At 49.7% G+C, this 26,132-nt stretch overlaps 1 protein-coding gene across 1 annotated transcript in view; it reads left to right on the forward strand.

The window, feature by feature from the left end:
* Positions 1-11,152: 11,152 nt before the first annotated feature.
* MAP2K6 (mitogen-activated protein kinase kinase 6) overlaps positions 11,153-26,132 on the forward strand; it is a 62,256-nt gene continuing 47,276 nt past the window's right edge. The window contains exon 1 of the mRNA XM_030961881.1: positions 11,153-11,361. Coding sequence (XP_030817741.1) covers positions 11,346-11,361 — 16 coding nt within the window. The 5' untranslated portion in view covers positions 11,153-11,345. The remainder of the gene's footprint in view (positions 11,362-26,132) is intronic.

Below are 26,132 nucleotides of genomic sequence, written 5' to 3' on the forward strand. Positions count from 1 at the left end.
ATTTTATTCCATTCCCCAAAATGTAATTAAAGCATTGAAAATGCTGCCCTGAATAGCAACCCTGAATTCCTGCCATCTACAGAGGCGTGCTGCTTCCTGTGATGCTTCCATAGAGTTATTTCCCCTCTGGAATTCCCGTCCCCTTCTGGATGGACCTTTGGCTGCCTTTGGGATGTGATCAACCCCACGGAGCTGTTTGTTCATCACCCTGTTCCCATTGCTGAGAGCACAATCCGAGCACAATCCCACGTGCTCTGATGTTCTAAGTGCCTCCTGTGGGCTGCTGGGAGAGGCTGAGCTGAGCAGGAATCCTGAATCCTGCTCATCCATGCTCAGGAAAACAGCCAGCAGCTCCTGCTCCAGCAGGGATCCACTGCTCACATCCCTGCAGGGCTTGGGAATTCCTTTTTGGAGCGGGTTTGTGCACGAGGATCAGCACAGAAGTGAGCAAGCTCTGTAAGCACAGCACGGACTCCACGTTTTTATCTTGGAAAATGGAGATCAGGACACTGTGTCCTCATCTGGAAAGAAGAAAAGGATCTCACAGCACAGTAGTAAGTGAAAACCAGTTTGCACGAGGAGGTCTCAGCCATGCAGAAGCATTTGCATCGCCTCCTTCCCCCACAGCACTGGTTGGGAATATCCAGGATTGAAGGTCCCAGGGCCCTCATTAGGCCCAAGCCCCACAGTGGTGCCTCAGGGTTTAGATTTTCTATTTTTCAGGTTCTGTGCTGCTTTGGTGTGTGGCTCTGGGCTCACATCAGGGGATGCTGAGCTCTGTGCACAGAGCAGGGAGACAAAACAATTCCTGCTCCAGCTGGGCACCAAGGACAAATGATCCAAATCTCAGCCCAGGAGCACAAACACCGTGGGCTGGAGAGAGAAAAACAAGCAGGGTGGGACTGGATGGGCTAAAGCTGGAATGGGACAATGAACTGCAAGATGCAAATGGAGCAGAACTGATCCCAGGGAGAGACCCCGTGCCCGGCCGTGCATTTTGGGGCCATTTTGGTTCATCTTGGGTGCAGCCCTGGCTGGGCTCTTGTGCTGCCCAAGGTGGATCCATGGAGGAGATGCTTTGAATAAATCCCTGCTTTATTCTGGAACTCTGCCCAGCCTCTGCTCCAGCTCAGCCTTCTCAAGGTACAAATCTCATGGAAACTTTCTTTTTTTTTTTCCTTAGTTTCCACCTTAACCAAGAATATTAGCTCAAAGGACTCTAATTAAATAATTGCCAACAGACTACTGAGTAAATACAATGACATAACTACAACTTCAATAAAAAAAAACAAACCCAAAACTTTTTATCTTCATGCCCCAAGCATTAAACACAACAAAAGCCCATCTGGGGCTGAATTCTTCTGGTCACTTTGTTGTGGTCTCTGTTTATACATCAAAAGTTGTAACTGCTCATATTTGTGTTCTGCTTCTTCCTGGCCTAGTGGAAATTGGAATAAGAGGGTCTCCAGGGTTCTCTCCTGATGTTGGTTTGGCTTTTGCATTTTTTTCTTTTCTATATTCTCTGTATTCTTCACAAATATATTTGTAACTCAGTATTGTATTAGGGGCTCGTTTTCCCAGTACTTTTCCATGGCCTTTCCTTAGACAAAACAGATTCCAGAGCTACAAGGCCCCAGTGCTGTCTTGGTTCTTGGGAACCAAGGCTGAGAACACCTCTTGGGGATCCAGAAGATCTGGGGGGGCTCCAGAGAAGGGGCCTGACCTGGGGGGAATTGCATCACCACTTGTCCTCCTCATTGGTGCTTTTTAACAAACACGCTAATTCCCTAAAACATAGAAATGTGTGCTCATCCCTGTAGGAGTGGGCTTTTGTGGACATCTTTCTATAATTACTCCTGAAGTCCTTCATTAAAGATTTGCTCTTTTATTACCTCTTTACTAAAATTATTAATCAAGTTTCATTTCCAGGTTGGAGAAAGGCAACATCCAACCCAAATCACTCTATGAGTCTGTGATTTGATTCTCTGCTTGTAAAGTTTGTAACTCCTTGGAGTTCAGGGTATTTTAGCCCAACAGCTCCTCCTGAAGAGGATCACAGCTACAACCCCCCAGGGCAATTCACAGCCACAAAATGTGAGGGGTCTGCACAAAGCACAGGAGGTGGGTGCTCCAAAACGCCTGGTGTGGAAGGGGCTAACAGCGGGCCTGTTAGCTAAAGGAGCGAGAAGAAGTCGAGAAGTAAGAAGAAGCTGATAAGGAGCTCTCTCCAAGGCTGTAACCAAGGAGATCGAGAGAAGAAAGATAAGAGAATCTTGCAGCTGGATGTGAAGTCACTATAACTCTTCACCAATAGTATTATGTTGATTTATTGTGGCCAATAGTTAGCATAGAAGAAGTATAAACAATTGAAAAGTGTATAAAAGTTAGCCATGTTCAGAAATAAAGTGTTGCCAACTGAGACTGTCTGAGGTCTCTGCTTTGCGTCGCGACCGCCTCAACAGCGACAACCTGGCTGTGGCATTTGGGAGGAAAACATCCCCTAAAATGTTCCTGGCAGGTGGGTGAGACCCCCCTGGCACTGGGTGCTGCTGCAGCCAGGGAAACACCAAACAGAAGCAGCACGTGAGAGTCCAACCCAGCCTGGAGCACAGGGAGAGAACTCCAGAGAGCCATTAAACCTAAAGCACTGTGCTGCTTTTCATCTTCAGAGCACCTTCAAACCAGCACCAAATTAATTCTTACAGCAGCCCCGTGTGCTCAGGTGCCTCAAACATCATCTCTGTTTGTGGGTACAAAGAGCCAAAGGTGGTGGAATTTGTTCCAGACCAAAAGGAGTCTGTGCTGAGGTGGAGGTGGCTGCTGAGTTTGCACCGCAAACCTGTCCAGGTTACACTTCCAAGCAAAAGCATTTAAAGACAAAGAGGAGAATTTAATCTCTTTAAGTGGAACAGGGATCTGAACAACTCCACCAGGCAGTGGCACCAAATGATGGCAACTTCCAGTGCAAGAAGGCTGAGGGAGTTGGGGCTGGTCATGCTGGAGCAGAGGGAAATTTCTCCAGTCCTCATCACTCTGGGCTGATGGACTCTGTGCATCCCACCAGGAGTTCCAGGCTCACAGCAGCACAGGTGGAATTGGGCCATCGCTTCCCCTTTCTCTTTAAAAGATCTCCTTCCAGGGGATTTCATGGAAATTGAAAGTTGTGCCCAGGTGCTCAGCAAACAGGGAAGCACAGTTCAGTGCACTGCAGAGGGAATGCAGCAATTCATCCACAAAGGAAACATGACTGGCTCAATTTCCTTTCCTTCTTTCTTTCTTTCCTTCCTTCCTTTTCCTTTTCCTTTTTTCCTTCTTCCTTCTTTCCTTCTTCCTTTTCCTTCCTTCTTTTCCTTTTCCTTTTCCTTCCTTCCTTTTTTCCTTTTCCTTTTTCCTTCCTTCCTTCCTTCCTTCCTTCTTCTTTCCTTCCTTTTTCCTTTTCCTTTTCCTTTTCCTTTTTCCTTCCTTCTTTCCTTTTTCCTTCCTTCCCTTTTCCTTTTCCTTTTTCCTTTTCCTTTTCCTTTCCTCTCCTCTCCTCTCCTCTCCTCTCTCTCCTCTCTTCCTTCCTCTCCTTTCTTCCTTCCTCTCCTTTCCTTTCCTCTCTTTCTGTGACTCAGCCTTTTGAAAGTAAAGACGGAAAAGAAAAAAAACAAACAAACAAAAAAAAAAGGCATTAAAAATCACAAAGGACCATTCCCAAAATCTTTGGAGCATCCCTGCTCGTGCTGTGGAAAGCCTTCTGTGCTGGGCGTGGAGCCGAGCAGGAGGGAGGTGCAGAGCAGGGCAGGCTCTGCTTGTTGAAGGTAAATCTGGGAGGTTCTGTGCTGTGCACAAGTTCAGACACAAACAAAGGGCCGGCAATGGAACATTACCCTGGGGTTTCAGGCTGGAGGATGTGGCCCTTCCATCCCCTCTGACTGGGAAGAGCACACCTGCTCTGACTGCCCTTCCCAGCCCTTTCAGAAGCCCAGGACTGCTGGAATGATTTTGTGCAGTGGTGCAGAAGCTGCAGGTAAACTGCAGCTGCTCTTTCACAACTTCTTTCTTTTTTTAATCAAAGCTTTTTCAGAGCCCTTTGGGAGCCAAAGGCCCATCACACAAATTACTGAGATTCAAATGCAGAGAAACACAAATTATTTTACATTTTCCTTTGGACTTATGAACCAACTCAAGCCCTGCTCCTGCCTGTATCTCGTGACTGTTTAGAGCTCTTTTTCTTGTGCACACAGCTGGCTCAGGCACCGGCTGAGGAGATCTCCACATTTACTGGAAGTGATGTGTTTGCATCAATAAACCTGTGGGTAAGCACAAGGATGATGCATTTGCATCCTCTACAGGCCAGATTCCCAGCAGGAATTCAGAGCACCTCATTTAGAGGCCTCCCTTTTTCTGGGAGCTGGAAAGAGGCTGAAATAAACTGTGCAAAACCCAAATTGCTCCAGTGTTTACTGCTCCAGCTGCAGCTGCACCAAACTGCAAAGGGTCCTTGGCCACGGTCAAAGCCATCAGCTCCTGGACACCAAAAATATCCTGATATTCAGACCCAGGGCACGATTAACAAGTACAATTTATCCCTGGATTTAAAGGAAAGGGCTCAAAACCCAGCTGAGAGTTGCAGCATTTTGCACTGCTAGAAGTGATCGTGCAAAATTCAGCTCTTTAGGAGTCAGGTTTGCTCACACCATGCAGGACAGGGTTTTACTCCACGCCCTCACCTCCCTTCTGGAACAACATCCAGGCTGGCTCAGAATAAAATTTCATAAAAGAAATTTCAATCTTGGCCTAAGACTTGGCACAAGGAGTCCCAGCCCAGAATAGATTTTTACGGGAAGTTGAAAACCTCTGGGGAAAAAAAAAACCAAACAAACCCAAGCTTTAAAGTGAAGCATCAAGAGAGCTCAACAAGAGCCATGGCAGCAGTTCAGTGCACAATATATACATTGTGTGCAATGCATATAGAATGCCATAATTACACCCAGATGGGTACAAACATAGATTCACTCTGGCCATGAGTAATACCTCATGATTGCAGAAAAAAAGAAGCCAAATGCCTATTTTAAATCAGCAGAGTTTGAGGGGGAAAAATGTAACCTCTCCCTGATGGGGATGTGACAGAAAATCAGTATTTTTTGTCAGCACCACTGTTGTGTGTGGCACCATCCCCTGGTCCTGCAGCCACCTGCCCACCTCCAGCTGTGTTCCCTTCCCAGTGGTTTTCCTGGTTGGATTATTAAATATGATTTCCTGCTTTAAAAAAGCTCCTGGCTGGCTCTGCACTGCAGCACACTCCAGATATCCATGTCAGTTAAAGGAGGAGATGTTTCCTGCTGCCATCCCAATAAAAAGATCCCTTCAGACAGAGGTGCCACCTGTCCTTGTTTAGCACTGGAGCTGCTCAGCCTCCTTCCACCATGTTTTAGAACATTTTTGCAGTGGGGGAAATGATGCCTTCAGTTTTAGCTTTCATATTTTTCAAACTCTGTGCTGCTTCAGTGTGTGGCTCTGGGTTCACATCAGGGGATGCTGAGCTCTGTGCACAGAGCAGGGAGACAAAACAATTCCTGCTCCAGCTGGGCACCAAGGACAAATGATCCAAATCTCAGCCCAGGAGCACAAACCCCGTGGGCTGGAGAGAGAAAAACAAGCAGGGCGGGACTGGATGGGCTAAAGCTGGAATGGGACAATGAACTGCAAGAGGCAAATGGAGCAGAACTGATCCCAGGGAGAGACCCCGTGCCCGGCCGTGCATTTTGGGGCCATTTTGGTTCATCTTGGGTGCAGCCCTGGCTGGGCTCTTGTGCTGCCCAAGGTGGATCCATGGAGGAGATGCTTTGAATAAATCCCTGCTTTATTCTGTAACTCTGCCCAGCCTCTGCTCCAGCTCAGCCTTCTCAAGGCATCAGTTCCTCCTCTTCTTTCCTTCCCTGGCTGCTGGTGAGGCTTCTCCTTCTGTCCCTCGATATCCAGGTTTCTCCTTGCCTTGCACACTCCATATTGGGAATTTTGAGGCTGGCTGGGACCCCAGCATTGCATCCACACTCAAAAAAATCATTCTGCATCCCTGGGGATCCAGAGCAACGAGCAGTTAATGACTGAACCCTTGACTGAGTTGTTGAATGAACGAACCTGCAGCTCATTGTGCTGAAAAAAGAGTGGCACGAAGGACCTGGGGACAAACAGTGAGAAACTGATTCCAAAGGGCAGAGCAGTGCCTTGAGGTGAAACCTTCCCCCCGAAATCCCAAATCCCAAATGCTGACATCTTCTAGGAGTGAGGGGTGCAGGGGACTCAGGGGAGGGCCGAGGCATCTCCACGCAGCCACCAGTGACCCATCCAGCGCCACCCAGCAGTGTCACCCAGCTGTGTCACCCAGCAGTGCCACTCTGCAGTGACCCAGCAGTGTCACCCAGCAGTGCCACACAGCAGTGCCACCCAGCAGTGCCACCCAGCAGTGTCACCCACACAGTGTCACCCAGCAGTGCCACTCTGCAGTGACCCAGCAGTGCCATCCAGCAGTGACCCACACAGTGTCACCCACCAGTGACCCATGCAGTGCCACCCAGGAGCATCACCCACACAGTGTCACCCAGCAGTGCCACAGCTCCAGCCCCACCTCTCCTGCCTGGGAAGGAGGGAAATCCCTCCCCAAACAGGGCCAGGCAGCCTGGGGCTCCTGAGTGGGATTTAAAGGTGTCTTGACTGCAGGGGAGCCTTGATGGGGTCATTTCAATGCCCCTGTAGCTGCACCCAGCCTGGTGGCAGGGCTGGGCTCTGGGTGCAGCAGAGTTTGAATTCCCTTTATTGCTCCTGGCTTTGGGATGGAGCCACTGGGCATTCAAACAATGCCTGCTGAGTGAGCTGCAAAGGTAAAGTCAGGGGGGCTGAGGGTGATGGATCTGGATGGATCTGACCCTAAAAGATGGAGCAGCCAGCCAGAGGGGCTGAGGGTGATGGATCTGACCCTAAAAGATGGAGCAGGCAGCTGTCCCTGCAGGGGACAGGGCAGTGCACAGAGCCTGGAGCTCGGGATGTGACCCTGAGAATGCACAGACACAAAGGGGCTGGGGCTGAGGGCTGCTCTAAGTGCTCCCAGCTGCCCCAAGGATGCATCTGGGTCCATTACTGCAGCAAAGCAAACCCAGAGCGTGTTACACACAGAGAGGGCACAAAGGAGCAAATGCAAACACTAAAATACCCAGCAGTGTTTGCAGCATGAAAACCCACGCCAGCAGCCAAGGAAGAACCACCACACTCAGCTCTGTCCCAAAGTGGGACAGAGGGATGGGAGCTCTGACTTTCTGCAGCACCACAGAAAGAGGTGACCGCAAAAAGAGATGTAACTGGTAAAATTTCAGGCTTTTTCTAAGAAACAAAACCATCCTCAAGTGCAGGAATGCAAGGCTCAGAGGGAAGGACAAGCAGTTTAAGACAGACCATGTAAAAACTCCTTTTCCCCCAGCCCCAGATCAATGATTTTAGAATGGTGAGGCCGCCTTAATTCACCTGTGCATTCGTTGCATATTTTTCTAAAAATTTAAAATTCCTACCTGGTTTTTCCAGCTCTGTCCCTCCTCTTTAGGCTACCACACACAAACATCACCCTCACCCCTCCTGGAAGAGCATGCTGGACTCATCATTATTGTCCAGCCAGATTTATGGCTCTAAAACCTTCTTATTACTAAGCTGAAAGTCATTTTTATTTACTGGCCTCAGCCTCTTTTATGAGCTGCATGTGCTTCTTGGATCATTTTATCCTCTCAATTCAGCTCTTCAGCTAAAGAGAGATTTCACCAACATCCCACCCTGTGTGTGCTGGGGCAGCGCAGTTTGTGTAACTTCTGAGAATTCCAAGTTCTCCTGGGTTTTCATCCATCAGCTCGGGAAAAAAAACTGGGAGTTAAGGGCTGCAAGAGGAGGAGGAGGAGGAGACTGAGGAAATTCAGACAAAAGGTAAGATGGGGCTGAACTGCAGGGGCTGTGTTTGGCTTTAAATTCCTGCAGGCTGCAGCTCCCGGGGAACAAAGGAATGCAGGATATCAGCGGCAGCACTCAGACCCTGAGGAGCAGATGGTGCTGCTGCCATCAGCACAGCTCATTGTTTCTCACCTCCTCTCCCCCCCAGCCACATTCTCCTCCCCAGCATCTGCACCCTCTGTTTGCTTGGGTTTTGCTTCCAGCTCCTGGCCCAGACATCCCTTGGGAAGGTCCCTTTTCCCAGCTGGGAGAACTTCCTGCACTTTGTTCATCCTCTGCAGGGCCTTTAGGGTCATTATTCCAATTATTTTGAATTTCCAGCTTGTTCCTGTACCTTAGGAGCATTAGGGAATAGTTGAATTCTCTTGTCCAGCTGTTCTGTGGGGACTGACCCCTACCTGAGCTCAAAAATAATGAGAAATTTCATGAGATTCGGTCCAGAGGATGGGCTCACACTTGAAAATGTCATTCCTATCACAGGACAGACCAAGCCAAACTTCTCTACACTTGTTCCCAATTATCCTTCCTTCCCCACAGCTCCCATTCCCATGAAGGAGGGGATGGCTGGGAGCAGAATAATAAAATAAAAACATAAACCAAAGAAACTGAAATAGCCACTGGATCCTTCGGCACAGGAACTGCTGGAGCCTGTCCCACCTCCTGCTCCATAAAGTTGGATCACCAAGCTCCTCTGCTTGGTTTCTCCATTTGCAAAGTGCATTGTTTTGGGAAAAAACAGGGCTTCTGTCTGTGCTTCTGTCTGTCCCTGCACAGGCCTGTCATCCAAAATACCCAACAGCTTCAGAACAAAACCTGTAGTCCCTTTCCACTTCATGACATGCTGGGAAAATCCTGATTTAAGCCCCAAAACCTGGCCTGGTGTTCAAGGATGCACCAGGAGGCACCACAGGTGTTCTGGACACAGTTTTGCTCCTGTTTCCCACCACCTGTAACAGCTGAAAATCCCATGTGAGCAGCATCTGGATTTTCCAAAGAATTCCTTGTGAAGGGAGATGGAGCAGGGGCAAGCACCCCAATCCCCAGAGAGATGGGACAGGGAAACAACCTCTGGCAAAGCTCCTGCAAGAGGGAAGCAGGAGAATTTGGGGATGCTGGAGCTCACTGCTGTTTGTGGACAGAGCCCTGGGGTTAATTTCTGGCCCAGGAGTGAGTGCTCACACAAACACTGACACTGAAGCCTCCAATTGTGTTTTTCTGGACAAACCCAGCACATGACTCTGCTTGCCTCCCGAGCTCCCAGATCAAACCAAGGCTGGGAACAGCCTGGTGTCTAAAACAAACAACATTTCGGGGCAAACCTCCTGTTTACAGACACAGAGGGGAGATTTTTCAGCAGTGAAACCACAGAAACTGCTTGTCCATTTCTCAGCAGCAAATTCATCCATTAGCAATGAAAGAGTGAGTTGGGAGGGGGAATAAATAAATCAGAACTCATTGAAAATTCAAACTACAATAGGCAGGGAGTCCTAAGGAAGAGAGTTATGGCCAGATCCAGCTGTAGAAGTTTGAGCTCTTCAGTCAGCTGTGCAAAAACCCTTCCCTTCCCTTCCCTTCCCTTCCCTTCCCTTCCCTTCCCTTCCCTTCCCTTCCCTTCCCTTCCCTTCCCTTCCCTTCCCTTCCCTTCCCTTCCCTTCCCTTCCCTTCCCTTCCCTTCCCTTCCCTTCCCTTCCCTTCCCTTCCCTTCCCCTCTGTTCATGGGTCCTTGATTATTAATTATCTTCTGTTCATGGACCAGTAATTATTAATTATCTTCTGTTCATGGGCCAGTAATTATTAATTATCTTCTGTTCATGGGCCATTAATTATTGATTATCTTCTGTTCATGGCCAGTGAGTGTCCCTGCGTGGCTGATCAAATTCCACCATCCCATGGGGAGATGCTCCGCCCAGGGGAGGAGCCAAGCATTCCTACCTGGATCCAATCTGAGCCTGGAACAGCACAGCAGCCTTTGCCCCCTGCATTGCCAGAGGAGCAGCTTTCTGCTGCCCTGCATTGCCAGAGGGAGCCCAGGCCCATCTGCAGCAGCCCTGGAGCTGCAGAGGAAAACTCCCCCCTTGTGCAGGATCCCTGCTCCAGCAGCAGCACAGCTGGCACTGCAGGAGGGCTGAGCCCCCATGGGATGGGGCTGTGCCACCCCCTGACACACAGGGGGGCAGGGCATGGTCTCACTCTGCATTTTTATTTTATTTTTATTTTTTCTAATAAAACAACTGTTATTCCTGCTCCCATTTCTTTGCCCGAGAGCCCCTTAATTTCAAAATCATAACCATTTGGAGGGAGGAGGTTTACATTTTTCATTTCAAGGGAGGCTCCTGCCTTCCTTAGCAGACACCTAAGGTGAGCTCACTCCATCCGATCTGCCTGCAAGGGCAGAAATTAAAAATATGGATTCAGAACTTGCTGATGGCAGGGATGCAGGCAGGGGTGCAGGGATGGATGCAATAATTGATGTGATTCAAAGTGATTTGAGGAGATTTGAAGAGGTTTAAAACAGTCTGAAAGGATTTGAAGCAGTTTCAAGCGATTTGAAGCAGTTGGAAGGGATTTCAAGACTTTAAGCTGTTTCAAACGGTTTGAAGCGGCCTAAAGCGATATTAAATGATTTGAAGAGGTTTGAAGTGATTTGAAGCCATTTGAAGCAATTTGAAGTGATTTTAGAGCACTGTGACGTGATTTGAAGCAGTTTGAAGTGGCTTGAAGCAACTTGAAGCAGTTTTAAGCAATTTGAAGCGGTTTGAAGCGACTTGAAGCAGTTTTAAGCAATTTTAAGCGGTTTGAAGTGACTTGAAGCAGTTTTAAGTGGTTTGAAGCGGTTTCAAGCAGTTTGAAGTGATTTGAAGCGGTTTCAAGCAGTTTGAAGCGATTTCAAGCGGTTTGAAAGGATTTTAATCGGTTTGAAGCGGGCGAACCCGGCCGCGCTCTCCGCGCCCCCTGCCGGCGCCTCAGCAGGAGATGTGAGGCCGCGGGACTACAGCTCCCATGAGGCCCCGCGGCGGCGCCGCGCGCGCGCAGTGCGGTGCCCCCCCCGTGCGCGCCGGAGGCCGGGGCGGCCGCCCCGGCCCATCATGTAGGTGCAGCCGCGCCGGCCCCGCGCCAGCCGCGCAGGGACCCCCCGCTCCCCCGGCCCCGCCCGGCCCGGCCCGGCCTGGTCCGGCCCGGCACGGCGCGGCCCGAGCCCCGCGCCGCCCAGGCGGGAGCGCGCGCGGCGTTCCGGGGGGGGAGCGCGCGGCTCGCATCTTTTGTGTGTGTGTGTGTGTTTGTGAGCGCGCCGGGCGGCTCGCCCCTCGGCGGGGCCGCGCTCGGGGGACGGCTCTTTGTGTGCGCGCGCCCTGCCCCCAGCCCGCCGGGGGACAATGTCTCAGCCCCGAGGTGAGAGAGCGCGCGTGCACGTGCAGCCGCGGGTGGGTGCGCGCGTGTGCAACGGCCGCGCGTGCATGCATGTGCACGCTCGTGCGCGCGGCTGCGCGCGAGCGTGCACTCGCTCGTGCAAGTTGTGGTGGGGGCTGGTGCGGGCGCGCGCGCGCGCATTCGCTTGTGCAACTTACGGGTGCACGCGCAGCCGGGCACGACGCAGCCGCGCGTGCAAGCGCGCGTGCACGGGTGCACGTGCCATGCGCGCGTGCATGCACGGGTGCGGGTGCATGTTGCTATGCTTGTGCATGCACGGGTGCGGGTGCACGTGCGAGTGCGTGTGCATGTGCACGCACGGGTGCGGGTGCCCGCGAGTTTGCACGCCCGCCTTGCCCGGGGGTCACCGCTCCCGGTGCAGCTCCCGTTGCAGCCCCCGGTGCAACCCCCGGTGCAGCTCCCTTTGCACCCCCAGTGCAGCTCCCGGTGCAGCCGCCGGTGCTCGCAGCTCCCGGTGCCCCTCGCCTGCCTTTGGCACGGAACGAGCCGGGGGTGTTGCAGCAGCAGCAGCAGCAGCTGCAGCCGGGGCTCGGCGCGGGGTTAAAGCAAACTTTTAAACAACTCCGCGAGGGAGATGAAAGGTGAAACTGGAGTGGAGTTACCGGGAATTAAATATGTACCTATGTTTCCATGGGAAAGTATTGTTCTCGTGCCAGCGCTGAGATCATTTTCCACCCATTTCTCTCCCCCCTCTCTCGCTTTTTTAATATTTGGTAACTTTTGGTCACACCAGCACGCTCCGAGCGTGCAAAACAGGCAGGAATGGAGCAGTTTGGAAGTGCAGGAATTGGGTATTCGGGAGCCGCAGAAAGGCACGAATGGAGCAGTTCGGAGCTGCAAGAACGGGAGCATTTTGGAGCTGCAGGAATTGTTTAGGAGCTGCAGAAGGGCAGAAGTTGTGAATTTAGGAGCTGCAAAAGGGCAGGAATTGTGCATTTTGGAGCTGCAGGAATTGTGCATTTTGGAACTGCAAAAGTTGAGAATTTAAGAGTTGCAATAGGAATTGTGCATTTTGGAACTGCAAAAGTTGAGAATTTAGGAGTTGCAATAGGGCAGGAATTGTGCATTTTGGAGCTGCAGAAGTTGAGAATTTAGGAGTTGCAAAAGGACTAGAATTATGAATATCGGAGCTGCAGAAAGGCAGGACTAAAGCATTTAAGAGCTGCAGGACTGAAGCATTTAGGAGCTGCAGAAGGGCAGAAATTAATAATTTAGTTGCAAAAGAGCAGGAATTGGACATTTTGGAGCTGCAGGAGTTGAGTATTTTGGAGCTGTTGAAGTTGAGAATTCAGGATTTCTAAAGGGGGAGGAGTTATGCATTTTGGAGCTGCAGGAATTGTGCATTTTGGAACTGCAGAAGTTGAGAATGTTGGAGTTGCAAAGGGGCAGGAATTATGCATTTTGGAGCTGCAGGAGGTGAGTATTTGAGTTGAGAAGTTGAGAATTTCCTGCAAAGGGGCAGGAATTATGAATTTTGGAGCTGCAGGAATTATGCATTTTTCAGCTGCAGGAACTGAGCATTTTGGAGCTGCAGAAGTTGAGAACTTAGGAGTTGCAATAGGGCAGGAATTGGGCATTTTGAAGCTGCAGAAATGGAAAATTTAGGAATTGCAAAAGGGCAGGAATTGGGTGTTTTGGAGCTGCAGGAATTGAGCATTTTGGAGCTGCACAAGTTGAGAATTCAGGATTTGCAAAAGGGCGAGAGTTATGCATCTTGGAGCTGCAGGAGTTGAGTATTTTGAAGCTGCAGAAGTTGAGAGTTTAGGAGTTGCAAAAGGGCAGGAATTGTGCATTTTGGAGCTGCAGAAATTGAGAGTTTGGGAGTTGCAATAGGGCAGGAATTATGCATTTTGGAGCTGCAGAAATTGAAAATTTAGGAATTGCAAAAGGGCAGGAATTGGGCATTTGAGAGCCGCAGGATTTGAGGATTTTGGAGCTGCAAAAGTTGAGAATTCAGGAGTTGCAATAGGGCAGGAGTTACGAATTTTGGAGCTGCAGAAGTTGAGAGTTTGGGCGTTGCAATAGGGCAGGAATTATGCATTTTGGAGCTGCAAAAGTTGAGAATTCAGGAGTTGCAATAGGGCAGGAGTTACGAATTTTGGAGCTGCAGAAGGTGAGAGTTTGGGAGTTGCAAAAGGGCAAAGCTGAGCGTTGAGGAGCTGCAAAAGGGCAGGAGTTGAGGCCTGAGGAGCAGCAGGAGGGGGTTTGGGAAGGGGACAGCAGTGATTTATTTCTGCGTGCGTGGTGGTGGTGGTGGCAAAGAGAGCTGGCTCTTTGCTTTTTAACTCGCTGCTTATTCCGGCCTGCCTCTGCCTCGTGCCCTTGCAAGGGCGGGGGGGCAGGCTGGGAGGAGGTGGAGAATTTAATATTGCAAAAATGCTGCGGGAATGCAACAGGGGAGAGAGCTTTAAGGAGGAGTAGCTGTGGCCATTCATTGTGAAAATCCCTGCCCATGACACAGATGCAGCTTTTGGAAGTGCTCGGGTTGGATGTTGCAGCTTGACTCTCGCTGCATCCTGAAGCCCTCACACATATTTGGGATTTTGGGGGTGAGAGGCAGCGTGTGGCCCGGCAGGAGCAGGTCCCAAAGTGGGTTTGGAGCTTGTGTTGTGTTTATTTGTTTATTTATTTATTTATTCATTTTTTCAGACTAAGCCTTCCACAATAATCCTTGCAAGGCAGGACGTTGGGAATGAGGTGCCTGCACAGCTCTTTGCCACACAGTTTTCCTTTGTAAAAGAAAAAATGCAAAGTTGTTGTATAATTTATTCCTAATTTGGGTTTGCTGCAGTCATCTTTTCCAGCCGAGCAGGGAATTGTAAAAGTTTCCGATGCAAAGAGCCAAGGAGGTTTGATAATGCAGGATTGAACCCGGGGGTGCCCAGAGCCCTCTGCCCCTGCCAGGGGGGCACAGGGGGTCCCCAAAAAGCCTGGGGGTGGCAAAGGCTGAGCGTGCAGAGGTGGTGACAGGCAGGGAGCTGCGCTGGTGGCCCTGCAGGGCTGCTGAGTGTCCCCCTCTGCGTCCTCCCCGGTACCAGGAAAAGGGAGGATGGAAGTAGCCAACCCACAAAACATGATCTCAATGAATGGCATCATTCTTGACTCCCTTTGCCGTCCTCCTCGCTCTCTGCAGCACCAGTGCCTGCATTCCTGGCACAGATAACTTTCCCAAGCTCAGCTGTTCAGGCCCAGCTTTTGCTCAGGAAGGAGTTTCAGCTCTGGGCTTTGCAGCAGAGGTGTCGTTCTTTGGGATAATCTGAGTTTTGGGATCAGCTTTCATGTGTTGCATGGGAGGTTCCTCAGCAGCTCTGGAAAGTACAGCCCAGAGCCTCAGCCAGCTGCTGAGCCCTCTCCCTGCTTTGAATCCTTTCCAGAGCTGTCCTGAGAATTTGCCAGAGATTAATGTTTTTTTTTTGATGCAGCGTGGCAGGGGGAACATGTGAGCAGCAGAGTTGTTCTTACTCCCTGCAAGGAATCCCACCTGCTTCAGGGAGACCTTACCTGTGCTGTGCAAAACAATGAGGCGGGATCTGCTTCCTGCACAGTCTGTAAAGGTTAAAACTCAGAAACAGCGCTTTTCTTCTGGCCTTTTCTGCAGCAGGAATGAGCAGATGCCTCCAGCATTGTGCTCGTGGCTCTGAGCCACCTTACCTGCCCCTGAGGGTCCACCCAAATACAAAACTCACCTGAAGTCAAAGACACCCCTGCATTTCACCCTGTGCTTGTTCATTCTGTCTTTCAAGCTGCAGACTGGTATTATTTGTTGGATGTAGCAACCCACAGCAAATCAGCTTTTCCTGAGCACAGCAGGTTCCTGCAGCCTGTTCCTCACCTTTGGAGAGGAGGCTGCTCTGGCCAGCAGGGCCTTGGTGTTGATGGGAGCTCAGAAGTTGAATCTTTGCCCAAATCCAGCCCATTTGGCTGTCGTGACTAATAGGATATTATTTTGGAAGCGGGGGGGAAAAAAAAAAGAGGAAGTCCATATTCATTTCAAGCCAAGCATAGTTTGAGGCTGTAAATCTGGGCTCTGGTGACAGCAGATATATTCAGGAGTCTCCCCAAATCCTTGCAGCGGGGGGAATTATTCCCTGGCAAAGCCCACATGGGAGAAAACACCTGCAAATATGCAAATTTCTCCATTGCAATAAGAAAAGGGAAGGGGGAGCAGTACCCAGGAGAGCACTGATTCATAAATACACCGAAATGATGTTTGAACCAAGTATTGCTGCCTGTTGATCTCACACCTAAACCTCAGGCTCTTGTTTCAAACACAATTTTCAGTGCTCCAGCTGCAAAGGGAAGCTGAGATTGTGAGCAGCACGTCCCACGTGATGCTGGCTGAGCATGCACCCTATGGACTTTGACCAAAGGCCCTGCACCTAGTCCAAATACCAGAGTTTTATGTGAAACACTCATGTTTTCCCCAGCCAGAAGTCTCGGTGGAGCAGCTGTAAAGCTGAAATATTCCTTGTTGTTGGTTTGGTTTTTTTTTTCCCGCAGCCCTAGGTAGGTGGCAGGTTGTTGCTGGTGTAGGATTAACCTGCAAGCAGCTCCCGTGGGTTGTGCAATGTGAATTTTGCCTCATCAGCACCACCTCAGCTTCTCCCCACTCGCACACTGCCGTGACACAGGCACTTGGCAAGGGCACAGCAAAGCTGTGCCACGGTCAGCCAGCTGCAAGCCTAGCAAAGCCTGGACTAGCAGCAAATTTCAGCTGGAGTTGATGATTTATTCTTAATTAATTTTATTTTTTTTAAGGGTGCCCTGTTGGGTTAGTTTAGGCGCAGTGCTGGAGGTGCCTGTGTGCCTGCTTTGGGTTAAGAGGGGGGCAAATGTTTATAAAGAGGTTTAAAAACCTCCTGCAATGCCAGGCTGGAGGAATTACCCAGCTTGGGAAGAGGAAAATGTGGTTGGGGCAGAAAAGTGGCTGGACATGAACCAAAGCTGTGTCCAGGTGAGGGCTGAGACACCTGGGTGAGCTCCTGCTCTGCCCTCAGGAGATGTTTGTGCTGTCCCCATGTCCCAACAGGTCCCTACATGTCCCAACACCACTGCTCAGGCCAGCAGCTGCCAGCCAGGACATATTTAATATTTAAAAGCTCCAACTAGGAGCAATTCTAGCAATGAAAGTGCTAAGTTGCAGGAAGAAGGGAGCAGAGAGCTGGGTGCTCCTGCCAGGCTCCTCAGTGCTCCTTTTTATTGTGGTGTTTAAGTCCCCAAAACCTGGGGCCTTCCTTAGGGCTCAGTTCCCTCCCCTGACACATCCACGAGCTGCTAAGGTGAAGCAAATGATGCTCCATGAAAACCACAGGAGTGATTTGGAGAGATGAGACACTTGACATGGAGCATGGGTACAGCAGGCTTGAGATTTTGTGTTGAAAATACACAAAGTGATTAACAAGTTGCCTTTTCCCCCCAAACAGTGCCTGTGTTTGTTGTCACTTGGGCTTTTCCTCTTGCTGAAAAGAGCTGTGACAGCACCTCTAGAAACCTCTCCAAAAAGGACTGAAAACCAACACACCTGAAAAAAGCAGGAAAAAGAAGAATGGTGTGGGAGTTTTGTTAGCGCAGGAGTGGGGATGCTTCTCCAGCCCTCTGCAAACTCACTTGGAGGCCCAGAGCTCCTTAGCCTGGTGATTGTGCTGGTTCCCAGCCCTGCCCCAAGGGATTCACCCCATGAACTTGCATTCCTGCTGCTGCTCCAGCTCCAGAGGCAAAGCTCTGCCCTTGCCAGGGGGTGCAGGCACAGGGCAGGTCACAGCTGAGATGGCAGTGGTGGCACAAGCAATTCTGGGCAGGAATTACTCACCAGGAGTCCCTTCCTGCTGTCACTCACGTTTTGGGGACCATTTTGGGGAGCATTTACACGTTGGCAGCATCATTGGATGAAGTGTTGAGTCAGCCTCCAGCGGCCAGAGGAATTGCAGGAGTGTTCCTTTGGTTTGAGACGTGGACAGAGCTGTAATTAAAAAGAATAAAAATCTGTTTCATTACGTGTGGAGTTCATTAGCTCCCTTCCTTAGGGCCTGTCTGGGAGTAGTTGAAGGGATTAGCATTATCAGCTGGAGCAGTGGTAGCAGGGAGGCAGGTCCAGGAGGCTGGAGCTCCTCAGATACTATTATGGTCTGTGGTGGCCAAGTGGTGAAGGCCACTGGGTGCAATTTCCATAGCTGCTCATTGCACAAAAAGTTGGGGGTTTTTTGTTTTTTTTTCTTTGCTTTTGTCTTCCAAATCCACAATATTCTGCACTTGACAAGTGTGAATGGAGAACTGACTGCTGCTCAGTGGCCTTGGCTGAGTGAGAAGCGGTTTGGAGAGGGGAAGTCTGAGCCTGGTGCTTGTCGGGCTTTCTGTGTTGCCTCAAAGCCAGAATTAAACCCATCCTTCCACTCTCCCCATCCTTGTAAACTGGGGATTCCAGACACAGAGGGTTCATCCCAGCAGGCCATGGGGTGCTGAAGCATTTCTGAGTCGTCTTTCCTGTGGCCACGGTGCACAGAGATGCTGCACATCCTCTGTGGGAGCTCCAGGAATCCTCTGGTGCTGTCAGAGCTGTGAAAAATCCCTCTGGATTTGCATCCCAACCTCCAGCAGGAGCCTGGATTTGGAGGGGCAGGGTCAGAGATGGCATCAGAGGAGGCTCAGGGGTAGGAGCTGCTCTGGCTGCATCCCCCAGTTGTTGTTGGAGCAGTGCCTGTGGCTTTTTGGGCTGCAGAATCCGAGTCCTGTGAAGCCCAATGCAAACAACCTCTGCAGCTGGGGTAGGGTTTCAGATTTGTAAGAGAAAAAGCATTTTTTTCCCCCTACTTTAGCAGGAAAACTGCGCAGAGCTGAGCTGATCCAGTTTCTTGCTGGTGCTGTTTTGTTAGCCTACTTAGCAATTTTATCATCAAGGCTGGGTTTTCTTAGCCTGCACCCAGGCAGATCAAAAATCGTGAGAAGAACTGGAGCCACTTTTACTGCATTCAGATGAAAAAAAAAACCAAAAAGGAAGAAAAAAACCCAGCAGAAGTTGCAGATGAGATGCCAAAGATAAGGCAGCAATAGAAAATCAGTGCAGGAGTCAACACTTGACTGTGTCTGCAAGAAGAGGCCTTTAATGAAGGCTGAATCAGCACGGACTTGGGAGCTGCTTCTGAAGGAGAATCTTTTTTTCTAAACAAAAATATGTAATTGCACTCAATGAAAAATGCTTATCAGTGCCAAATGGCCCCAGAGCATGGTGTGGCTGCTGTGTGCAAGTCCCAGGCCTGGTGGTTTTTGTGCCTGTGCTCCTCCTGCAGTGGGGCTGATCCCTGACTGCCTCACTCCTGCCTTTTCACAGGGTTTATTCCACACTCAAGCAACAAGTTATAAAAATTACAGCTCCTCTTTGTGCTGTCATTCCTCTGTGAATGCTTCTGCAGTAGTTCAAGGTCAGGTATAGAAAATGACTCAAAAGTCTTTTGCTGTTCTGAGAGCTCTGAAGTGATGGAAGGCCCAATCCAGCAAAGATAAACCTTTCCCGAAGAACCAAAAGGGAAGGGAGAAAGAATATTTTATAAAGGCAAACCCAGCATTGATTACTGACTTTTAAAAGTAGGTTTGGATTAGATATTAAGAGAAAATTACTTCCTGTGAGGGTGGCGAGGCACAAGGACCTGTAGATATGATGGTTGTCTTGGCATATTCCATAGATATTAAAAAACTTAAATTTTAACTCCATTCACTATTTTATGCCTTCTTTCAGCCAAGAACTCCTTGTCTCAGCCTGGTTTCTCCTGGTAGGCTGTTAAGGGATTGTGGTTTCCATCTCTTAGGAGTTCAAAAGCAGAAAGCACAGGGTGCCCAGAGAGGCTGTGGCTGCCTGGAAGTGTCCAAGGCCAGGTTGGACAGGGTTTTGAGCAATTTGGGACAGTGGAAGGTGTGAGATGAGCTTTAAGGCCTCTTCCCATTCCCTGATTGGGTGATTTTCCCCTGGATTTGCTCTGTTCTGTCTGCCCTCACATCTTTGGTGTGCAGCAGCCCCAGGCAGAGCCCGCTGCAGTGACTGCCTCGAGTTCCTGCAGGTAGGAGGGGAACAATCCCTGCCACAATTCCTGCCACAATCCCTGCCACAATCCCTGCCACAATCCCTGCCACAATCCCTGCCAAAATCCCTGCCACAATCCCTGCCACAATCCCTGCCACAATCCCTGCCACAATCCCTGCCACAATCCCTGCCACAATTCCTGCCAAAATCCCTGCCACAATCCCTGCCACAATCCCTGCCACAATCCCTGCCACAATCCCTGCCACAATCCCTGCCAAAATCCCTGCCACAATCCCTGCCACAATCCCTGCCACAATTCCTGCCACAATCCCTGCCACAATCCCTGCCACAATCCCTGCCACAATCCCTGCCAAAATCCCTGCCAAAAAGGGCACACGGGCTCAGAAGGTGTTTCTGGCAGCAGCTCTGCCCTCAGGGTTGGTTTGGGCAGCCCCAGGCACAGCCCTGGGCACGGCTCCTGCTCCTTGCAGGGCACCTCTCCAGCCCTGGAGTCCCAGCCACACTTCCCAGCTTGGATTTCAGCGCTGCCCCTTTTTCCTAGGGCTGCTTTAATTGCCTGCAATGAGGGTCTCCAGTGCTGCAAAAAGTAGGAAGAAATAAAAGCCAGTCTGGCTTTGTGAGGGCTGGGATTGATTTCTCCTCTCAAGCAGCTGATGCTGTGACCTTTCAGAAAGGAGCTGTCAGCCTGTGACCGTGGGGTTTGTGCGTGTCACTGCCCAGGGTTAAGGCACAAATGTGAGATATTTAGTTTTATCCAAGGAGAGGAGCCACCTGTAGGAGCTGAGAGCAGCTCAAGGAAGAGACAGGGACTTTACATGCTGTCATTAAAATGCCAAAACCCCAGAATTAGATTTGTTTAAGCACTTGACCAAAAGGCCTGGAGCAGAAGTCCAAGGCACAGCCCTGGGGGTGCAGGGTCACCCCAAACCCTGCAGAAGCAGGTCAGGGTCTGGCCAGAGGTGCAGACACAGCTCTGACCATCATCTCCTCACAGTTTTGGCAGCAGCAACAGGACAGGGAAGCTGCTGCAGCCGAATCTGAGCAGCACTGAGGTTTGGGATGGGGAGATGAGCATAAATCCTGCACTCAGTCCCAGGTTTGCTTCTCTGAAGAGAAAGATGCTGCTGGTTAATGCAGAAGTTCCCTCCCAAGCAGACCTTGGTGCTTAACTGTGTTAATTAAATGCTTTCAAAAACCACAAGATTGACCTTCACTGCTTGCCCACAGATTTTTCTCTCATTTAACAAGCAGAGGGCTGTCAGAGTAGCCTATTAAAGGAGAAGAAAGGCAGTGCTCTAATACTGTTGGGGTTTGACCTGTTCCAAAGTGTTTTTCTGCTTTTTAACTCCTAAGAGATGGAAACCACAATCCCTTAGCAGCCTACCAGGAGAAACCAGGCTGAGACAAGGAGTTCTTGGCTGAAATAAGGCATAAAATGGTGAACAGAGTTAAAATCTAAGTTTTTTAGGTGTCTATGGAATATGCCAAGACAACCATCACATCTACAGGTCCTTGTGCAGCCAGTGAGCTCTGCTCTGTGACATGGAATTCTCCTTTAGGAGAGACCTTCTAGAAAAAAATAAAGGCAAATAACAGAGGCTCTGACTTCCTTACCTTTCCCAAGGACACCAGCAATTTGCTCATTGCTAATAAAACTCTGGAACATATCTACAGAAAACTTTGGGTCCCTGCCAAGCAATCAGTTTTATAAATGAAGCAAAAGAGCAGATTGTGCATTGCAGGGAAGGACATCCCACATCCCAAAGCAGCCCCCGACTGGAGGGAGAGCCCAAAATAGCCCCTGGCAGTTGGGGAGGGTGACACAGATGCTGCTTTCAGAGATGGTGAGAAACAAGTTGATTGCTGGAGGCAACAAATGAAAAAAATCCTTCACTGAAAGAGGGATTGGGCACTGGGATCACCTGCCCAGGGAGGTGGTGGGGTCACTGTCCTGTCACATGTCACATGTCACACTCAGTGCCATGGTTTAGTTGATGAGGAGGTGTTGGGTCATGGGTTGGGCTTGATGAGCTCAAAGGTCTTTTCCAGCCTGGCTCATTCTGTGGTTCTGTGAAGTGAGACAAGGCTGAATTCGCATTGTTTGGCACAGAGGAGGAGCCCATCCCCTGGCTGTCCCTGTGGGGTGACAACAGGGGAATGTGCCCAGGCAATGTCCCCTTGCTCAGAGCCACCTGAGCTGGGCTGACCTCAGGCTTCCTCCCAGTGTGACTTCAGCTCCATTCCTGTCATCAGGCCATTTACTGAGACAAGAATAGGAAATGCTTAAGGTACCTTTGTGCAGCGAGCAAATGGGTTGGTGAAAGAATTTTGGGAAGCTTTGAGGTCGCTTCGTGCATGTTTTTGTATTTGTCTGTATGTGTGAAAGGTTGATGTAAAATGCTATCCAGGATACAATGTGAAGTTCACTTTAGGAGAGACAAATAAGCCTCTGGCCAAGGCGAGTTTAGCTTGAAATGCAAGAGAACGCTATGACAAAAAATATATCTTGGAAGTGGAGTTTTAATTCTTCAGCAGGATCTAAAATTCTAGAAAATAAATATGTCTTCTACACAGACATTTAAAATCAAGTAAATTCAGAAGAGACTTACAAGAAACCAGCCATTCCTTTTTTTTTTCCTTTAGAGCCAGCCATGCCTTTTTTTTCTTTTCCTTTCTTTTTTTTTTCCTTCCCCTCAAAAACATTTGGTGCTTCCCCTGCAAGAAATCAGGAGCTTTCTGTCTGATAAGGGGCTGGAACAGCTTCCTGCAGTAGGAGAGAATTTCTCCTCTGGCTCTTCCTGCACAGAGCCAGAACAATGCCAGCACTTCCAGCCTCTCTTTACCTCGGATAATCTCATTTAGGGGCCATCCTGTGTGAGCATCTCCTGCCAAGGGGGGCTGCTTTTCCAGCAGTTTGCTTTAAAAAGGTTTTTAAAAGGTTTTTTTTTTAAAAATGGCATTGCCACAGCAGAAAGGCAGGAGCAATCCTGAGGTTCACTCAGGGCTGATGCAGAGCAGGGCCCTGTTTGGAGCAGTAGGGGCTGAAGAATTTTTTTCTTTTCCCTTAATGGAGAGGCTAAATAGGATTTTTTTTTTTTTCATGTCTTCATCCTGAAAGTGCACGTGGTAAACTCAGAACATCTGAGTCCTTTTGCATGGGACTGAATGTGCTTGGTTGGGGTTGAGCACACCCATAAAAGAATTTACAAGGTTGGGATGTATTTTGTCCTGGTTGCTAAGTGGGATGGACATTATGGATCTGTGTTGATGATTTATTTTATCCTGCTTCTCTCGGTTCCTTTTTTCCTCCCTGTTTCTGCTTTCCTTTTTTCCCAATTCTGCTTATCTGCTCATGGGAAGCAGTCTCCTTTTTGGGAGTGTGTAAGTGAAACTACAGTCTCAAACCTCACATGGGCAGTTCTGTGGAGGCTTTGGCAGAAAGGCTCCTAAAGGGAAGTTTGTGTTTTCAGCTTCTGCTTTAGAGATGTGACCTGATGGGCTTTGATCCATGTGGATATATGTAGAGAGAGAAAAAAAAAGCCTGCCCACTTGTGTCACTTTATTGGGAGGACAAGAGTTGCTGTCACAAGTCTGTCACAGTGCTGTCGTGCATTTCTTCAGTGTGTTTTCCAAATTGAGATAAAACTGCATGAGAAAACCTGGGGAAAGGCTTTTGTCCTTTATAAATGCCTTGTGTTCTTTCTGTGCCAGACAAGCAAATGTGCCTTCCTCAGCCTGGAGGAGGGTGAGGAGAGATGTCAGCAATTCCAGCTTGTGCCCTGGGTGCAGCTCCAGCCTCTGCTCTCTGGGACAGGGACAAGGCAGTGCTGGGGCTGTGCCAGGGCATTGGGATGGGTTTTAGGAGCAGGTTCTTCCCCCAGGGAATGGGCACAGCCTGAGGCTGCCAGAGCTCCAGGAGAGTTTGGACACCACCCCTAGGGATGCCCAGGGTGGGATTTTGGGGTGTCTGTGCAGGGCCAGGAGCTGGACTGGATAACCCTGAAGGGTTCCTGATGGATCCCTTCCAGCTCAGGTTGTTTTTAGGATTTGAGGGCATTTGAGATGATGTGCTGGGAGGAGTGGAGGGCAGGCTTGGGCCAAGCCAAGCTGCTGGCTGGAACAGCAGTGAAGGAGGTGGCTGGCAGGTCGTGTTCTCTTGACCTCTGCCTTAAACAGGTCTGAACTTGAAAAAGCTTCCCTGGAAGCTGCATCCACCTTGCCCTGCTCAGCCTGGAGCTCCTGGAGCTCCCTCCTGTGCCAGCAGCACCCAGAGCTGCTGGTGGTGGTGGAGCAGCTCCAGTGCTTGGCCCTGTGTGCCCCTGGGCTCCTGGAGCAGCCTTGGTGGCTGCTGGCAATAAACAGGAGGGCAGTGCTTGCCAGGAGCTGGGGCAGCGCCCAGAGCTGTGGGTCAGGACACAGAGGGGTCACAGCTTTGGTTTTCTGCAGTTCCTGTGGCTTCCACCAGCAATGGCGTTTTTAAAGTGCCCCACAGAGGGGTCACAGCTTTGGTTTTCTGGGTTTTCTGCAGTTCCTCTGGCTTCCCCCAGCAATGGTGTTCCTGGGTGTTTTTAAATGCCACACAGAGGAGTCACAGCTTTGGTTTTCTGCAGTTCCTATGGCTTCCCCCAGCAATGGTGCTCCTGGGTGTTTTTAAAACAGGTCCCACAGAGGGGTCACAGATTTGATTTTCTGCAGTTCCTATGGCTTCCACCAGCAATGGTGTTCCTGGGTGTTTTTAAATGCCCCACAGAGGGGTCACAGCTTTGGTTTTCTGCAGTTCCTATGGCTTCCCCCAGCAATGGTGCACCTGGGTGTTTTTAAATGCCCCACAGAGGGGTCACAGCTTTGGTTTTATGGGTTTTCTGCTGCTCCTGTGGCTTCTCCCAGCAATGATGTTCCTGGGTGGTTGTAAAACCGGTCCCACAGAAGTTTCAGAGCTTTGGTTTTCTGCAGTTTCCATGGCTTCCACCAGCAATGGTGCACCTGGGTGGTTTTAAATGCCCCACAGAGGGGTCACAGCTTTGGTTTTTTGGGTTTTCCGCAGTTCCCCTGGCTCCCCCAGCCATGGGTGGTTTTAAAGTGGGACCTCCAGGTTTGCTGGAGGCATTGCCAGCAGAGGGAGCAGGAGTTGGTTCCTCCCCTCTGCACTGGTCAGAACTTTAAATTTGCTTTAAAAAAAAGGTTAAAATTGCTTACTGAAAAGCAATTTTAGTAAGCAAGAGGTTACTTGCTTGTTTTTACATCTCAGTTATTAAATATGATTCTTTATGCAAGTAAGCTCTTGCATCATTACAGAACAGCAAGAGAGCTGTGTGATGGTGTGGCACAAAGTCAGGATAATCAAAGCTTTGACCTTCACATGTTGAAATTGAATCACAATGTTTGGCTGAAGCTTTCCCAGAATTCCCAATGACAGAATGCAAGGAGGCAGATCCTTCCCTGCCGTGCCAGAGCTGCTGTGTGTTCCTCTCATGAAGGAAAACTCTGGGCAGAGTTGCCACCTAATTTCTGACCTGCACATGGATTAACACAGCTCTCCTGCTCATCAGGGCCTTCTGCAGAAGGTGAAGCTGCTCCATAAAGAAACGGCTTGTGGCACATCCCTCTGTTTCCATGGGTATTCCCATTTGGCTCTAAAAGTTATTGATATTTAATAACTCACAGAATGACCAAATCAATGGGCACTTCTCTCCCATTTTATCCCAAGGTGTCTTTACTTGTGAGCAGAAAATTTTTACATGCAGAGCATCCTCAGGAGATATCTGCTGGCAGATCAGTTGAAATGCCCAAATTTACAATATGCTGAACAAACCCAATCTGTGCTTGGCAAAACAAAGCTCCTGTGGCAGGAGCCCCTGGGAACAGAAATAAAACTGCACCTCACATTACCCTGGTGGGATTTAGTGCCAGCCTGCTGGGAGAGTGATGGCACCAGGACAGGGGAATAAAAAAAAAGGGAATAAAAACCAGGGAAGGTGCTCAGTGAGCAGAAGCATCTCTGGGGGGGAAATGGGGCTACTTTAGGAGCTGGAGCTTAAATCTCTGTGCACGCTACTGTGGGGACAGTGACAGCCCAGAGGGGCTCCCCAGGTGAGCCCTTCCTGACCCAGTCACACCCTTGTGATATCCAAGCCCTGCTTTTCTGCTTTTCCCGGGTTTAATCCTCCTGACCCCTTCAGGCTCAGCACTTGCCTGTGGTGGTGTTCACAGGGGTCCGGGGGAAGAGGTGAGAATCTTGGCTCCATGTTTCCGAAGGCTGATTTATTATTTTATGATATATATTATATTAAAAGAGAATTATATACTAAAACTATATTAAAAGAATAGAAGAAAGGATTTCATCAGAAGGCAGGAAAGGAAAGGAATGATAATAAAATCTTGTGACTGACCAGCGAGTCCGAGCCAGCTGGGCTGTGATTGGTCATTAATTAAAAACAACCACATGAGACCAATCACAGATGCACCTGTTGCATTCCACAGCAGCAGATAATCAATGTTTACATTTCATAGAATGTGTCTGTGACAATGGAGCATAAATGTGCTGCTTTGGCACTGCTGCAGGTGTGGGGGGTGTCCCTGCTGTGCCCACCTCCTGCCAGGTGCTCTTTGGCACAGGAGAACAGACACAGAGGTAGGGGCAGCAAAAGCAGCCTCATCCTCCAAATCCTCCTGCACAAAAGCCCTTTTGTTCCCAGGGTGA

The sequence above is a fragment of the Camarhynchus parvulus genome, chromosome 18 (assembly GCF_901933205.1).
Source record: "Camarhynchus parvulus chromosome 18, STF_HiC, whole genome shotgun sequence".
In the NCBI taxonomy this organism is placed as follows: domain Eukaryota; kingdom Metazoa; phylum Chordata; class Aves; order Passeriformes; family Thraupidae; genus Camarhynchus; species Camarhynchus parvulus.